A 16,731-nucleotide genomic window follows, 5' to 3' on the forward strand; every position below is an offset into this window, starting at 1 on the left:
TGGAGTGATCAAAAATATATACAGGTCACTAAACCTATGGAGGAACATTCAAAATCAGGAGAAAAATGTAGACTACTCCTCCCTGTCATATGAACAAAGAACACAAATGGCATTTGACCAAAAGGAGGCTAGTCCACCTGAGGGTACACAGTACATGGCCCATACCCAGGTCCCATACCCATACCCAGAATGTCCATTCTAATGACATGAGAATGAGAAAAACCCCATGCAAAAAATAAGGAAATAGACACAGAGCCACATGTGGTCTAGCTAGCTTATCTTAGTGCCAGAGCTCATGGAAGAGTTGGGAAGACTGTGCTTTAGGTGAGGGGCGTGGCCCTATGGAAAAGTGCTAGCACCAGACTGCATACATTAGAGCAGTGGTTCTCAACCTTCCTAATGCCGCGACCCTTTAATACAGTTCCTCATGTTGTGGTGACCCCCAACCATAAAATTATTTTCATTACTACTTCATAACTGTAATTTTGCTACATGCATCATCATGTAACTATCTGATATGCAGGATGTATTTTCATTGTTACAAATTGAACATAATGAAAGCATAGTGATTAATCACAAAAACAATATCTGATTATATATGTGTTCTCCGATGGTCTTAGGTGGCCCCTGTGAAAGGGTCGTTCGACCCCCAAAGGGGTCGCGACCCACAGGTTGAGAACCACTGCCTTAGAGTGTCTCTGGGTTCTGCCTGCTCTGTCTCCCACTGAGCTGTGTTGAGTGAATGCCTGCAATAAATTATGCTGTTGCATATCCACATTGTCTCACCTGATTTACAAGTGGCTGTCACTTGCTGAAAAGAACCTTAATTCAAAAAGGTAGAAGCTCACCTTGTTTTATTGCCTGGAAATGAAGCCATCTAGGCAAGTTACTACAGAGACTTTTCTCCCGGTCCTTATTTTTGCCCAAGAGATTGGGCCTGTCCTCAGAGAAGTGAGTGAAGAGTATTGTTCACTTCCCTCCTCTCTGGGCGGTGAAAAGTTGAGAAGTCCCGGGGGGTGTACTGCATAGCAAAGTGGCTGTATTAACGTCGTGAAGTTCAGAGTGACATTTATCTTTTTCTCTTTTCCCAATTTACTCGGTATGGGCAGGCTGCTTTTATAAGTTTTTCATGAAGTTTTTAAGTCTGTTGGTTGATTGGCTATGCGCGCTGAGCACTGTGCAGGGCAGAGTGGAATGAGAGAGAGCAGGGGACCATATTTCTTATCTTGAGAGTTAATCTTGTTGAAGCAACAAAGACAAAAAGTGAAGACGTTAAGAAGAATGTTTATCGAAAGATAAACTGCTTTCATTAAACTGTCTTGGCTGAGAGTCAGATGATGGGGATATTCAGTGAGCTACAGATCTTGATAACCTCTGCACAATGTGGCGGATCTCAGTGGAAAGATCCTTGCATCCAGCTCAGCCTGAGAACTACCAGCAGGCCCCAGTGATGCGCTCCACGCCCCTCCCCTGGCAAACTGGATGCAGGGACCAAAGCCAGCTCAATCTTAGCAGATAGCTTCTGCATGCTTACAATTTCAGCAATGTTTTCATAAAACACAGCCTGTGGTTTACAAATGAAAATAAGGCAGACCCTGCAAAGGCTTGGTGATTTTTATTGCCTCATCTGTCAGCGAGCAGGCCCAGCATGAGCCTGGTGGCTTCTGTGTAAACAACAGAGGACTCACTTGAATGAGTTCATTTTTAAAGTTGGCTTTGAATAAAATGCTTCGCTTTTGAAGGAGAAATTTAGGGAAGATTCTATATTTACTTGTTTATTCATTCACTCACTTATTGAACAAATATTTATGGGATACCTAGAATGTATCAGGCATTGAGGAAGGTATCTTTCTATCTGGGGCCGAGTGATGGGCTAGAATAGTTAACATTTCCTTGGCTGTTTTTGGTGCAGTGGAGGCAAGGTTTTGAGACCACCAGGAAGCTCACCTCAGAGTCTTTCTAACACATCTTTAGGTTCAGTAAGACCCCACCAGGCCTGTTTCTCCCAGCAACACAATGCTCATTAAACAGAATGAAAGGCCTTCTAATGAGGCCCTGCTGTCTGACACGGGAGCATGAATGTATTGATTGCACATTTGGGTCACCATCCTGCCAGTGTGCCTGCCAGATTTGATGTTCTTCATAGGAGTTAAGGTGAATTGCAGCATGAAGGGGGTCCATTTGAACAAATGCTCTAATCATTTACAAAACTCTCTTAGAGTTTTTGACATCATGCCCCCTTCTATTACAACTTAACTCCTAGAAATTCCCAGTGTAACCTGCAATTATGTTTGAATTTGGGGGGAGCGGGGTGTTCTTCCATTCCTGCCATTAAGAAGTCATAATCCAAGGTCAGAGTCTAGGCCTGTATAATGTAACAATGTCAGAAGCATGTCACAGGTCAGGCCAGTTCTGGTGGTGTCTCTCCCCCCACCCCCCCCCGCCCCGCCCCAGGCAGATTGGGTAGATGCTCTTCAATATCACCTAGATCGACTTTTTGCCCTGATTCTTAAATGAGGGATTTATTGGAAAAATATTTTGAAAACTATAAAAATCTAAAGAATGTTAATTATTATTGCCCTTCATGATCTTGTGAATTCCTCAAAAGCAGGGACAAGAACATTTTTTTTTTTGGCTTCCTTTTTATTATGTGTTAAGTAAATACCTAAAATAATGAATACATGGACTGATTTATCTGGAGTTGCCTTTAATTATTTCTCATGGCATTGCCATTCAGGGTTTACCTAAATGTTTTTTGACCTGTTTATATTTGCGGACTATTTGGGGGTTTCCATCTTAGGTGTGTTTACTAGAAGAATGGACGTTTTTTCCTTTTTCATTCATTCAACAAATATTTGAGCCTCTCTCTGCCCCCATAAATATCCTGGCCAAGACAGATAAGGTTCCTACTCATGTTGAGGTGGGTGTGCAGCAGATGGTAGGGGTTGGGAGATGTGCCATGAGCAGTCATCGAGGAAAATGAACATGATAATTTTAGGTAGCGGTAGAAGAAGAAATGAGAGCAGACCATGTGTGATAGTGACAGGCATGGGGGAGTGTTGAGGGGCTAGTTTACATTGGATGGTGAGGAATGTACTTCCCAAGGAGGCAACTTTCTCTTTGAAGAGTCTCTCTTCTGAGAAATCTTTGAATCAGCCTTTGCAAGAAGGGCTTTTCCTAAAACTTGTTGCCCTTCAGTTTCACAATGAGGCCAAAGAAATAGGCAGGTAAAAGACATCCCTTTATCTATGGGAAAAGATCTCCTAGGAACTGGGAAGCAACCAAACCCTGTTTTGTTCAACTTGTGTTTTTGTCTAATGTTACGATACCAAGTGGTGTATGGCAGGGCACTTAAAATATTTGTGATAATAGCCTTCCTTGTGATAGCAATCTGCCTGCCTGCCTCCATTCACCCATCCATCCAACCAACCATCCATCCATCCATCCATCCATCCATTCCTTTATTCCTTGCTCTTTGCTGACAAGCAACGCTAACGTGCGCTTCATTAGAGAAAGACCATGCCTATCTTATTCATCGTTGTACCCCCAGCCTTCCACAATGCCTGATATAGAACATAGGTATTTGTTAATGAATGAATTTGTTGGGATGGGAAGAATAACAAGTGAGCTTCCAAAAAAATGTGTAAAGCAAAATAAAAATGAAAAATGCATCACAAAGGCCAGAGAGGTTCCCAGGAGACTTCACCAAATTTCAGAAAAGGAAAATACTTGCCATAAGTTATAATGAAACTCCATCCTAATTAACTAAAAGAAATGGGAATTGATTTTGCTCATACTTTTTGGAGTTCTCATGCCTTCTTTCTTTTTTACCTCCTAGCACCGCAAGGAGAAGATTGTACCGCAATCACAAACCTGACCAATGCCTTCGACGGAGAGGTATCCATCAGTACGTATCTCTTCCAACTTTGGTTGCCTTTCCTTGTTCTTGGGAAAGGGATCAAGTGCATTTTCAATGTTTTATATCTGACTAGAATAGCAGGTCTGCTAAGAGCCAGACCTTCCTCTTTTTCTTCGATGGCTTGAAACTTCTATCTGGTTTACCAAATGCACTGTTTCTCAAACTTCTGTCATTTGAAAACCACTCTCACTTTTTTGGGGCACTTCTATGTACACAGCACTATTATTGATTTTTGTTGTTGTTGGTTTTTTCATTTAATTGACCCATTCTTTTCTACTTAGAATGATTAAACACACACACACACACACACACACACACACACACACACTGCAAATGAAAGGCCAGCATTCCTGGACATCATTAGAAGGTACCCTTAAAAATAAATTTTAATGTAGGGGAAATTAAATAATGTTCTTAAATTCTAGCAGCTGAAGGCTCCGAGCTGTGTTCTCTCTCACAGAGGGGGATTATTAAGAGGTAGGATAGGGACATTCTAGCCCCCACGATTTTGTGTTGGATTTAACTGGAGTATTGAAAGATAATTATAAAGGGTATAAACTTCCTGATATGTGATTCAACATTATTTGAAGTGATCCCCGGACGTAGACATCTGGCACTGTAGAAAACAGTGTCCCAGACAAAACTTTCAAAGAGGTCGACTTATTATCTCTGATCTTATTGCCTCTGAACCTCACTTCTTGAGAAGTATGACAGTGCTGAGGAGGCCTGATGTCTGCCTGCTAAGAGCCAGACCTCTCCGTGTGCCTAGGAATAGTGGTGACAGTGGCAGGGGGGCAAGAATCTTCCCGGACCACACAAACCCAGCCCCCACTGTTAGGGAGGGATTTGTCCCTGGCCTGTGCCTTGCACTAGGAAGTGGAGGCCTTCGGTGTGAGATGTGCTGTCTCAGTCATGCCTGGTGTGGAATCCCAGTACCTTACCACCTGGGCGGACTTAGAGGAGCGACTTACTCTTTCTGAGCCTCCATTTCTCATCTGGGTAATGAAACAACATATATGACTTTTCCCCCTGAGAATTAAGAGAAAGCATATGTCTAATGCGTGCCTGGTCCATAGTAGATGCTCAATAAATGTCCCACTTCCTTGGTCCCCACAGATGTCTTCTGAAGTCCAGACCTGTGCAACTTTGGTCATATTTCCTTATCAGATTCTCATCTGCAGAGATTATCAGGGTGACTGAAACTTTGGAATGTTTTTAAATTTACGTTTTATGAATAGTTCCACTTGGGCAAGCTAGATAGGTGGACAAAAGGAATCTTCAGTCCTTCCAGTGCAATACAGCAGAAAATAACTTCAGATAAATGCACACTTGGGCAGTCAGTAGCCCGGGTTTGAAGGCGGCAAATACTTTCAGGGAAGAACAATGAATGAATTCATCCTTGCGTTTCCTCCTCCTGTCCGTTCTAGTCATTTTCTTGTTTAAACCAACGATTTTGATCTTAATATACATCTGTGCTTCCTAATTTCAAGGTTGAATTTCATTGAGGATGACAGAGGCTTTGTCAGTACTCAAGCATGATAATTTCTGATCCAGGAGTAGGGATTCACTTAAACTGACAAAATTGGACCCTTAGGAAGAAAATCTAATTTTTGTGTGAGTTTGCAACTATATATTCCCTGCTGATGCTAATAGCCTCTGTGTCTCCTCCCTCTTATCCTCTCTGGAAATCGGTGGAACTAATAGCACAAAGTTGACATGTTCTTGAGAAGGGCAATAGGAACCAGGCAGGAGACTTATCACTTACTGAGCACCAACTATATTTTGAGTACTGTGCAAGCACTTTACACACAATATTAATTATGCTCATAACGGAATGACAAAACTGAAGCTCAGAGAGGTACCTACCTTGCCTGGAGCCACACAGCACTGGAATCCCAAGAGGGCAACTCCCAAACACAATCTCTTTTCCCCTCTTCATTTTCCAGGTGCGTGAGTGGTCAGGGGAGTGTGCACTCTTCTCAATGCTTCAGCCACACATCCCCCCACTAGACAGGTAGTTTAGGTGTTGCTTTTCCTAATAAAAAAGAAAAGTAGCTTTACAGTCACCATCTTAGGTGATAATTCACAGTCTTTTCTATACTCAGAAAGTGTCAGCTGCCACCTCCTAAAAGGGCCTTCTCTCTCTCCCCCAGGTATTGTTAACCGGGATGGTACCCGCTACACCCAGAAGGGCGAATACAGAACTAACCCTGATGACATCAACAACACTACTGCTGACTATGACACCAGCAGTGGGTCCTACGGTGAAAGAAGCACTCCAGAAAGTTACATCATCCACACCCACTTTCCGACTGCTCACCCGACCCAAGACCAAGACAGTCCCGGAGTGTCCTACTACCCGGAGGAGACCCCCGACACCAGTAAGGACAGCGAATCACTGGGCTTCCCACGAGTGATTCATTGGCAAAACCATCTTGGTCCTTCTTGAGTGATATGCACGCCCACGCAGCGTGTCTCCGGTCTGGAAGCTGGTGACGGCGTTGGGGAGGTGGGCTGTGCAGGCTGTCAGTGCCGTGTGCACTGACTGAGACTGCCAACAGTCTCTTTTTTTCTTCACCTGCAACTCTGTGTTTCTTAACCGTGGGATACGAAGCGCCATGTCAAAAGTTTTCTTCTAGAACTTTCCTTATTCTTTTGTCCCAGCGATAGGGTGACATCAAGCCTGATACAGAAGTGGCTCTCAGTTTTGCATGTTTCCCACTGGTTCTTACCCACCTCTGGGTGAGACTTTCCTAAGCGGGGCTCTCACGGCAGGTGCATACAAGCCATTGGCTCCTTTCTGTTTCTCTTAACTTCATCTTTTTTCTATTTTACCCTGATTTATACTCATGTTGTTGACTATATAATACTCAGTCATATTCATCACCCAGGATTTCTGAACAATTTCTTTGTTTTTTGGTCTAGGGCAGTGGTCAGCAAACTGCGGCTCGTGAGCCACATGCGACTCTTTGGCCCCTTGAGTATGGCTCTTCCACAAAATACCGACTTCTGCACATGGGCCACGAAGTTTCAATGGCACTGTACGTGTTTTCCCGCACGTGGTATTTTGTGGAAGAGCCACACTCAAGGGGCCAAAGAGCCGCAGTTTGCCGACCACGGGTCTAGGGAAACATAGCTGGAGGAGTTATCTGATCACATGAAATCTGCTTAAGAGTTTTATATGCCAGCTGTAGGGGAAGGCTCCTGGTTTGTGAGGGTCATTCATTACCTTGGGGCAGGGAGGGTGGGAATATGGAAGCAGTGCCTTCGAGGTCTCTGGGTTTGGGCCCCTTGTGCTTCCGCTTGCATTGGGAAGCGTTTACGTCTCCCTCTTGTCTCTTCCTTCGCTTTCCTCCTGGCTTTGCCCCCAGGGTTTGTTTTAAAACATGCTTCCGGAGTGGCTGTGTTCCTTCCGTGGAAGATTATTCAAACTCAGGCAGGGCGTCTCCTCTTGAGTCGCTTTCCTAGTATGGTGTGGATTTGCTCTTTTCCTGGCGATGGCTCGTGAGGGGTGGAACTCTGCTCTCCAAAGAATGAGGCAGAGATTTACTGGGCTGTGAACGCTGGAGACGAGACAGGACCCTTTCCATCCCGTGTCACCCAGAAGCCAGGAAACTTCCAAAACCCCGTGAGTCAATGTAAGGTTGCTTGCTCAGCCGTGGATTAAATTTCTATTAGCAGCTTGCTGAGTGAGTGGTGCACGTTGGTTTAGGGTCCTGGTCATCTTCTGCAGATTCTTTGAAGCATTTCAAAAAGCAGGCACTTGCAAATTGCCCATGTTTTCCCAGAATATTGGCTCTCTGGAGCCAGCTGTTGGTCACTCCTTGTTTGTAGTCCCACAGACAACCTTTCTTGAGAGAAACTTTTGCAGACCAAGCTGGCCGTGCTGCTGGCTACTTGGTGCTCCTTGATTTCCCTGCCCTTAAAGTAGCCCTGCTGAAGGTCCTTATCATCACACGCTCATCTTGTCAGATGCTGGCAGGCAGCAGTTACTGGTCTCAGCAGGAGGCAGGTCATGTTTATACCCTAAACTTCCATTTCCCAAAGAAGAAAATCCTGACAAACTATATCTTGTGGGAACTAGACGAAGTTAACATTCCAGTTGCTAGTAACTATCTAAAATAGGGAGTAGTTCACCTGTGCTTTAAGGTAGCCAGTCAGCACATTTAAGAAACATTCATAGCCCGTCTTTTAGTACTTTTTCTGCCTGTTAGTCCACAAATATTGAATATCTATTATGTAATGGGCTTATTCGAATGCTTAGGAGCCAGTAGACCATATTCTTAGAGAGTGATATAGAAGGAAGGAAGGGTTATTAGTAAGCTAGTCATTCATTCAACCAGTACTTGAGGTCTTCTCTGTGCCAGACGCTGCCCCCATTCCTGAGGACTCTGAGTTGGACCTACTTTCATGGGGCTTATCCACTGTTCAGAAAGCAAGGAAGGAGTGTGCTCTGTTTGCTGAAACGTAACTCAGGATTTGTGTTGAGAGGAGAATTGTGCTTTCTTCTTTCCAGAGCACTTAGCTAAGTTTCTTTTAGTAGTTAAGGGAGAGAGAGAGAGAGAGAGAGAGAGAGAGAGAGAGAGAGAGAGAGGGGGGGACTCACTTGTCCACTAGAGTGAGGCCAGGGCTAACCCCAGAGTGACTGAAATGCTATAGGATTCAGGGAGAAACTTGAAAGTGGCATCTAACAAACTAGAAAAGTTAGCAGTGGGGAGTTCCTAAATACACCACATTTTTTAAGCCCAGTGAGGAAAACGTCATGACTGTTGGATTGAGAGTTGGAACTTGGTGAGAGGGAGTGATTGCGAATCCTCCCTAATGCGTGCAGGAGGGCAGAGGTCAAGAGGAGGGTTGGCTGAGTACCTAGAATTGCTCTTTGGCTTGGCGGGCTCATCCCTTCCTTAAGGGTCCTTAGTGGGTGGGCAGTAGGGAAAGCCAATAAGAACAGCCATCTGGGTAGGTTTTGATTGCCAGCAGCCCTTTTACTGTAAGTGTTATTTTTGGAAGAGCCCTCCTGGAGGCATGTCATCAGCTCCTTTCCTATCTGTGATCTGGAATTCTTTGGAATCCAGAAACCTATACTCATTCAGGAAACCAGCTCCTAAATAGGAGCACTCTATTTCCTTGTTTTCTGGGTGTCAAAGAATGTTTTTGATATATATATATATATTTTTGGTCTGGCATGGCTTACTTGGGTGGGGTGGGGGGGAATTGGAAACTCTGCTGGCTAGGCAGTAGCTCTTTCCTTTTCCCCCAAATCTCTGATAACGCCTTTCAGGAAGACAAAAAATAATGCCAATTTCTATATTGCTCCTGTATGTTTACTTCCTGTTGGCCTCTACTTGGTGTAGGGCAGTGGCCAGCAAAGTGTGGCTCGCGAGCCACATGCGGCTATTTGGCCCCTTGTGTGTGGCTCTTCCACAAAATACTGACTTCTGCACATGGGCCACAAAGTTTCAGTCGCACTGTACATGAGCGCCCGCACGTGGTATTTTGTGGAAGAGCCACACTCAAGGGGTCAAAGAGCCGCATGTGGCTCGCAAGCCACAGTTTGCCAACCACTGGTATAGGGTGAGGGTAGCATGAGTTATGCATCTTTATTTAGTTTCTGAGGTGAGAATGGGATGTCTGCAAATTTTTTAGGGAATGCGCAGGTTTATCTGAGGGCATCATTGGTGAAATTGGCTCCTATCTCTCTACTCTTTATTCTGAGCAAGTGTGTCCTTGGTAGCATAGAATATATTGTGCAGGTGGTTGACATTTGGCCTGTATACAAAGTTTTTAACCAGGAATTCATTGACTGCCAGTAGAGTCAATGACAGCCATACAGTATACAAGACCACCTGAAATAATATGCAAAAATTTTAGAATGTGTATGTGCAGGATCAGTTTTTTAAAGAAAAAAGTCATAGCTTTTATCAGATTTTCACAAGTGGTTTAGATGTTTATTCTGGTGCTATTTGACATTCTTCACCTATAGGGAAATGTTTTGGATTCAGTCCAACTTGAGAGTCAAATGAAATATTTCAAATTGTAAAATATTACCAATTATCCTTTCTCTAATTTGAACAGAGTCCAGAATTTTTTTTTTAACTTGAGAAAATTTGTTTTTCCTTTCTGGAAAGACATTCTGAATTAGAATTAAAAGTTACAGAAAGTGATGGATGGATGCTTGAGATCTGATTTCAACACGTTGAACACATACCCTTTGCAAAGTTCCTGCTTGACTTACATAAAGTATAAAGCTTGACTTGAGGTTAATGAGTGTCAGTAGAGCTTTCAAATGCCAGTTGTCATCACGAGCTACCTGGGTAAAATGATAGACCCAAAAGGGGGTGCATCTCTTAAGACACTCCAAAAATAGATGAATAAAAGCAACTTTATGAAATTCTGTGTTGAAGATCTTTAGTGCATAGCTGAATCACCCAGTCAAGTACATATAAAAATCTCTTTCCATCATAGCTTATTAAGTTGCTGCTTGATTTCTCCCTGAGCCTGTATTCAGGGGATTCCATTTGAAGAATGAGTAGCACTGAATTGATACCTATAGAGAATTTGCATTTCCAACGTTATCCTAAGACTAGAGGCCCAATGCACGAATTCGTGCACCAGTGGGGTCCCTTTGCCTGGCCTGCAGGATTGGGCCGAAACCGACTCCCTGACATCCTCCGAGGGGTCCCGGATTGCGAGAGGGCACAGGCCAGGCCGAGGGACCCCACTGGTGCGTGATCGGGGCCGGGGAAGGATGCGGGAGGTTGGCCAGCCAGGGAGGGACTGCGGGAGGGCTCCAGGCCGGACCCCAGCAGCAAACTAACCTATTGGTCGGAGTGTCTGCCCCCTGGTGCATGTCATAGCGAGCGGTTGAGCGGCCCTAGTATATCATTAGCATATTATGCTTTGATTGGTTGAACGGCCGATCAGAAACTTAGCATATTAGGCTTTTAATATATAGGATTCCAGGAGACTTTAGGAGAGTGGAAATGTAAAACCAGGCCTCGATCCTTCTTTTCTACTCTTCATTCTATAATAGATACAGACATTATGTATAGACAGAACTAAGAGTAAAGGCTTTGTAGAAAGACCTCACTACACGATGTTTTCATGATTGATTCAATTACTTCCACTGTGCACTCCAACAGCCATGCAGCGGCTCAGGAGCACATTGATTAGATATGGTCTTGGTTTGATAATTCACAGCCTGAGACTCAGGATCAAACAACAGCAACAACAGGTAAGCTATTATGCCTTCTGCTTATTTGTTGTCCTGATGCCAAGTATTTCAGTGTTGAGGAAAAGGACATCCGTTATCATTTTCTGCTGATGCTCCGTCGTGATTGTTAGTGAGAACAGGGCCTGGTACCATCTCATTTATGAGTCCGGGATACTATCCGATACTCCTAATCAACATGCCAAATAATCAGAATTATTGTTTCTCGAGGGGCTTCCCTTAAAAGAATTCTTCAAAGCAAGCACTCTAGAAAAAAAAGCTTATCAGAAAATGCATACTCCTACTTTCTGCTAATTATCACAGTCAATAATCATAGAGGAAAATCTTGATTTTCAGATGGAACGTGTAGGCCTGAGATAATTATGCGGACATCTAACACCTCAACTGCAAAGTGCAGGAAGTGACCTGTTGCCTTACATCAGAATCTAGGCCTCCAACAAGCTCCCTGGATCTTTGACTGTTAACCCTAAACTCCTGCAAAGTATTCTGACCTGAGAGCTTTTGTGGGAAAAGATTCAAAGACTATAATAATGGGAGATTACAAGCATGTCTACATTTATTAACTTTCGTTGATGGAGGATTAGGTCATATTTCAAAATAATTAGGTATTCTTTCTACAGAAGGAGAGTAATCAAAATCATCCTTTACATTTGCTTAGCTGTTAAGACACTGAATAAACTATATCCCTTATTTTGACAAATGCTCAAGTAAGGAAAATAGTGCCAATGTTATGACTGCATATCATAGTGATTAAGATAATGCTGGAGAGAGGGGCTGGGGGTGGGGGAAGGAGGATTGATTTTCTTCTTTCCATTCTATAGAATTAAGATAGCCCAGGAGGAGGCTAATAAGGGTAGATATTGCAGAGTAAAGAATATTCTAATTTTAAATGTTTGAAATGTTTATCTTCATAGGGTAAACACTGTGAAGGATATAGTCTTATCAATGTTTCACCTCGGGTCATTTCTGGACTTTCTTGATAGCTGAAAAATGGAATCTAATTCACCTTACCTTTGTATTTGGGAATTTAATGATGGTGTCAGTCTCTCTGCTTGAACTTTTTTCAGTTTGTCCTCATTATCTAATGTTCTCCTGCTGCACGTCATGATTACAGAAATGGCAGTCTTTAATCGTTTTCAAGTCATGACTCTTGCTTCTGGTCTTGTTAGTGAGATCATTGGGTTACTTCATCTCTGTCTTTCCTGATTGATTTTCCTCTTTTCAAAATTGGAACTCAAAATGTCCTGCTCTGTTGTGCAAAATATAGTGTCAATATAAAACGTGACCATGGCAAGATTGCTAGAGGATTTGGACTCTAAATGGAAAAAGCAGAAAGGCATTTTTCCCCCCATTTTTCACTTCTTGTGTCATCCTTCTGTGTATTTGGGATTATGTGTCTGGAATTGCTCACAGATATATCATATCCCAAATTCTTGGAGAATGATATTGCTTGGCCAAGATAGAATGTGCAGCAGATGAAGGGCTAAGATGAAGAGCTGGGTTTTAGAATCCTAGATGCTCAGATCTGGAGATCTTAAATGGTCTAGTTCCATCAAAACTTCCAATCATTTAATCTCTCACACAACTTTCCTCCTAAGTGATCTTTCTGATGATGGGGCACAACATTCTTCATGAAGAAGCTCATTGTTGGGAAGTTCAGATTATTAACTTTTTTAAATTCAACATTTGGAGGAATAGTCATCTCCCCAAAATTCTCACCACAGGTCCAAATTGAGACTTTTGGGAGCACAGACAAAAAAATTAATTCCTTTTTCACATGATAGCCTTTCAAAACTCAAAGACAGCTCTCATGCTCCTCCTGAGACCTCTCTGTTGTTTAGTTTTCTGACTTCACACAAGTCACGATCTGTACAGCACAGTTTTCTCATCTTTGAGATGAGCAGCATGAATTAGATGAATTTAGGGCCCTTCTATCTCTGACATCCTATGAACTCCAATTTGGGCCTCTGAAATAAATGGAACTTTTGTGCTTTTTTCCTTTCTTTTCTCCATCTATATCAAGTGTAGATAATTCTCTTGAGTAGATAAAGAGTAAAAGCATATGCAATGCTATTTCTTAGGAACTGATAATTAACCTTTCAGCAATCCATTCAATTATAGCTGCAACAGCTTTGATGAGCACTAGTGGTACAACTCCCAAAACTACAACCAAGAGGCGAGAAGCTGAGGATTGGTTTTCATGGTTGTTTCAACCATCAGAGTCTAAGAACCATCTTCACACAACAACAGTAATGGCTGGTAATGCGTTATTATTATCTCGTTTCATAGGTTTTCTTGACAGTCTTCAGTAATTCTCATTGACTTTGGGGATACTGTCAAAGTCTACAGTCCATTCTGGTTTCACAAATGTTTTCAATGATGTTAGAGGGATCATGAGCTCTGAGATCTATGTGTTTGATTTTATAGCACTATTAAGCGCATTTCTTCTTTCCACTCTATAGAATTAAGATAGCCCAGGAGGAGGCTAATAAGGGGATTGTGAAAAGGAGCCAGGTATTTCTTGATGACAGACAAAATTTTGACTCTGAATGGTATTCTACAATGATTAAAGGCATTTGACATTTTTTTACTTTTCAGGAGGAAAAATACAATAGCCTAGCTAGAGCTAACAAAATATAGCAAATTTTGATCAGCGAAACTATTCTTGGGGTAGATACTAACAGATGAAAAGACAAATGTTCATTTCAAAAAGATAGTGTGAATCTGATTCAAAATGTACGAAACCCTTTGTAAAGAGATGTCTTCTGCAGTAACCATGGATAAGAGGTGGAGGGTTTCCATCTTTCTTGTGATTGCTTCCAAAAGGAGAAGAGGGAGATTTCTCCAAATCTTGGCTACCGTCTGTCCACTTTAGACGATCAGAAGGGTTGCCTAACAAATGCTAGCTATGACTTCTCTTAATTAACTGACTTTTCCATCCCTGTATGCTCAAGTATTGTTGGGACTGCAGTGTAGCTTTCATTTGCCTTTACAGTACACTGATATGATGCTAGAGAAGATAAAAATGAATTAGCAAATTGTGAATACAACTATGGGATTTTAGAAAAGACTGATGTATTTAGAGTCCTAGGGTTTTTGAAAGTAGCTTGACAAAGCAAATAGGCACATGTGAAATGTTTCCATTCTCTTCTGGGAGTCCTGGCTTTAATGGCATGGGCTTCATAAGTTAATAAGTGTCTCTATAAGCCCGAGGGAGTGTTTATTGGCCTTTCATTTCTTTTACTTCTTTGGTTGGGTTGTGTCTATATTTATTCTTTAACTTCTTCAAGAGAATGTCCAGTTGTAAAGATAATAGAAAATTGTTTTTAGATCTATAGTTTCGCTTCAGAGACCAAGATATGATAATTTAGGGGTATACACGCCAAATGTTTCACTTTCTTCTTATAATCTTGGGAATTCCATCGTACATTCTGTGCCTGATTTTCTTCCTTTGTCAAGTGGGTTACTTAGGATCCAGCTCAGCTACTAATGCAAATCACCACAACAGGTACGGATTCAAATACCATCTCAGCAGGCTGGAAGCCAACTGAAGAAAATGAAGATGAAAGAGACAAACACCCCATTCATTCTGGATCAGGCATTGATGATGATGAAGATTTTATCTCCAGCACCAGTAAGGATAATCAATTACAGTAGAACCATTTATGCAAGGCTTACCAATTAATCTGAGTGATACCCAATAGTATCTCTTTTGGGAAACAGTTAATATGAACAATGAGCATAAGCCTCTGACCACACCTTGCTTATACCTTGATGAGATTTTAAAGGAAGAAATAGATTTTTTAATGGAAGCCAAACTGTATTTGGAGGAGAAATGGGAAAAACATGTTTTATAAAATTCCTAGTGCCTCATGTTCTTCCTGGTTTATTTATGTGGTCTGATGCTACAGATTTTTTTTTTTGAACTATTGAACTTTGTCAGAAAATGGCACAGTAAAATATTACAATGAATATTCATTGTGTAGTCACTGTGCTAGGTGCTGGTAACACAAATATGAAAAAAGCCAGAGCTCTTGCCTTCAAGGAACTTATGGTCTGTTGAAGCAATGGACTTGAGAATGTGATTGGAAGGATAGTAAATCAAAGTTGTAGATGATCCTAAATTAAAGACTTAGAAAGACCTAGAAAGGCTTAAACAATGGGAACTAGAACTCAAGAATTGTCTTAGTTAATCAAAACCTGGTTGAGGTCAAGGGAATAAATCCAAAGCTTTAACAAACAAATTGGGCACCAATATAACAGAAAGACGTTGAAGCAAAGGACAAATGTCAACTGAGCTTTAACAAAACAGTGCCAATTATTAAGAACAAGTAGTGAAACCACTGCATAATACTATTCAACTTTGTGACAACTATAAAACTTTTTGAGAAAAGAGATGGAATTGAGCTGAAAAATGTCCTTTAAAAATACAATGATTGGTCTAATATTCTGTCAGAGGACTGAGTTTTCTATTCGGACCTGTAATGATCTAGGATATTGCCGAACAGACATGAGAATCCTGGACCAGATTTCCTAACAGCTCTGCTTTTCCTTAGAGAAGGTGTCCATTTAGGGTGCCACATGAGCTGTTTTGGGTTCTGTCCATTCTAATCTGAGAGTATCATCTCCAAATGGACAGCACTCAGGGAGGGAGAGATTCCCCCCCCCCCCCCCCCCAAATAGCTTAGGCCTTAAAAGCATCTAAAAATATTGCATTGTTAGAACAAAAACTTGAGATAAACTAAATGCATTATGGTATACTCCTTAGCCTGGACACCTCTGCAGAGGTTAGTCTATGAGACAAGGAAACTCTTTCTAGTATCTTCAGGAAGAAAGCCAAATAACCAAAACCACTGGAGCTTTATTATTACCCTTTCTCCTGAGTTAGGATGTGGCCCCATCTTCCAGGTGGGGCCACCAACAAAGAGGTGGTCTTGAAACATGAGAAACTAAACACTTTTTGGGTGGCAATCCAAGCAGATGGACCTAAAGATAAATTGTATGATCACACCGCAGAGGAAAACTTCCCTTGATATTTTTCATCTTTGTGGTATATTTTCCAATTTCATTTCAATTTTCTGCTTGGCACCTGTGCACATAATTCAACAGGATGCCTCTCTCTTCTGTAAGGGTGTGAAAACTGCCACTTCTTCCATACGTATTGCGAATGTGGTCAATGATACTAAACCTGATTTTCTTAACTTGTGAAATAGAGATGATAGTAGTATAGTTCTGAAAAGAGTTTTGTATTATTTGGGTATCAATATAAAGTTTGAAAGAACAGGATGGATTTGCCAATAACCTTTTCACAAAAGACATTGATTCTGATTTTGTTATAATCCTTCTGTTGGATGTGTCTCCTATTCTAGCCCTATCATTTGGTGACAGTATCAGAGCACTGGTGGATATATGACTTTTTCTTTCCTTTTTTTTCCCCCTACGGAGCTGCTGTGATGGTGGTAGTTGGTTCCTTTTGGTGTTTTCCTACTGAATCTATTCATCTTGTTCTCTGCTCCCCCCCGTCGTCTCCTTCCCCCACTCCCCCACCAATGGCTGTGAATGGCTTGCTGGTTAAATGCTT

The 16,731-nt window shown here is 41.9% G+C and overlaps 1 protein-coding gene across 3 annotated transcripts in view; it reads left to right on the forward strand.

Annotated features, from left to right (window-relative positions):
• CD44 (CD44 molecule (IN blood group)) overlaps positions 1-16,731 on the forward strand; it is a gene marked incomplete at its 5' end in the record, with an annotated part of 88,529 nt that overhangs the window by 40,633 nt on the left and 31,165 nt on the right. For 2 of the 3 annotated variants that reach the window (XM_081100436.1, XM_081100435.1), the window contains 2 exons: positions 3,839-3,907; positions 6,073-6,300. In XM_081100436.1, coding sequence (XP_080956562.1) covers positions 3,839-3,907; positions 6,073-6,300 — 297 coding nt within the window. Of the gene's footprint in view, positions 1-3,838; positions 3,908-6,072; positions 6,301-13,271; positions 13,410-14,658; positions 14,785-16,731 lie in introns of all 3 variants that reach the window. The other variant, XM_081100437.1, reaches the window with a different exon arrangement.

The sequence above is a fragment of the Myotis nattereri genome (genome assembly GCF_964212035.1).
Source record: "Myotis nattereri genome assembly, chromosome: 9".
NCBI classification, from domain to species: domain Eukaryota; kingdom Metazoa; phylum Chordata; class Mammalia; order Chiroptera; family Vespertilionidae; genus Myotis; species Myotis nattereri.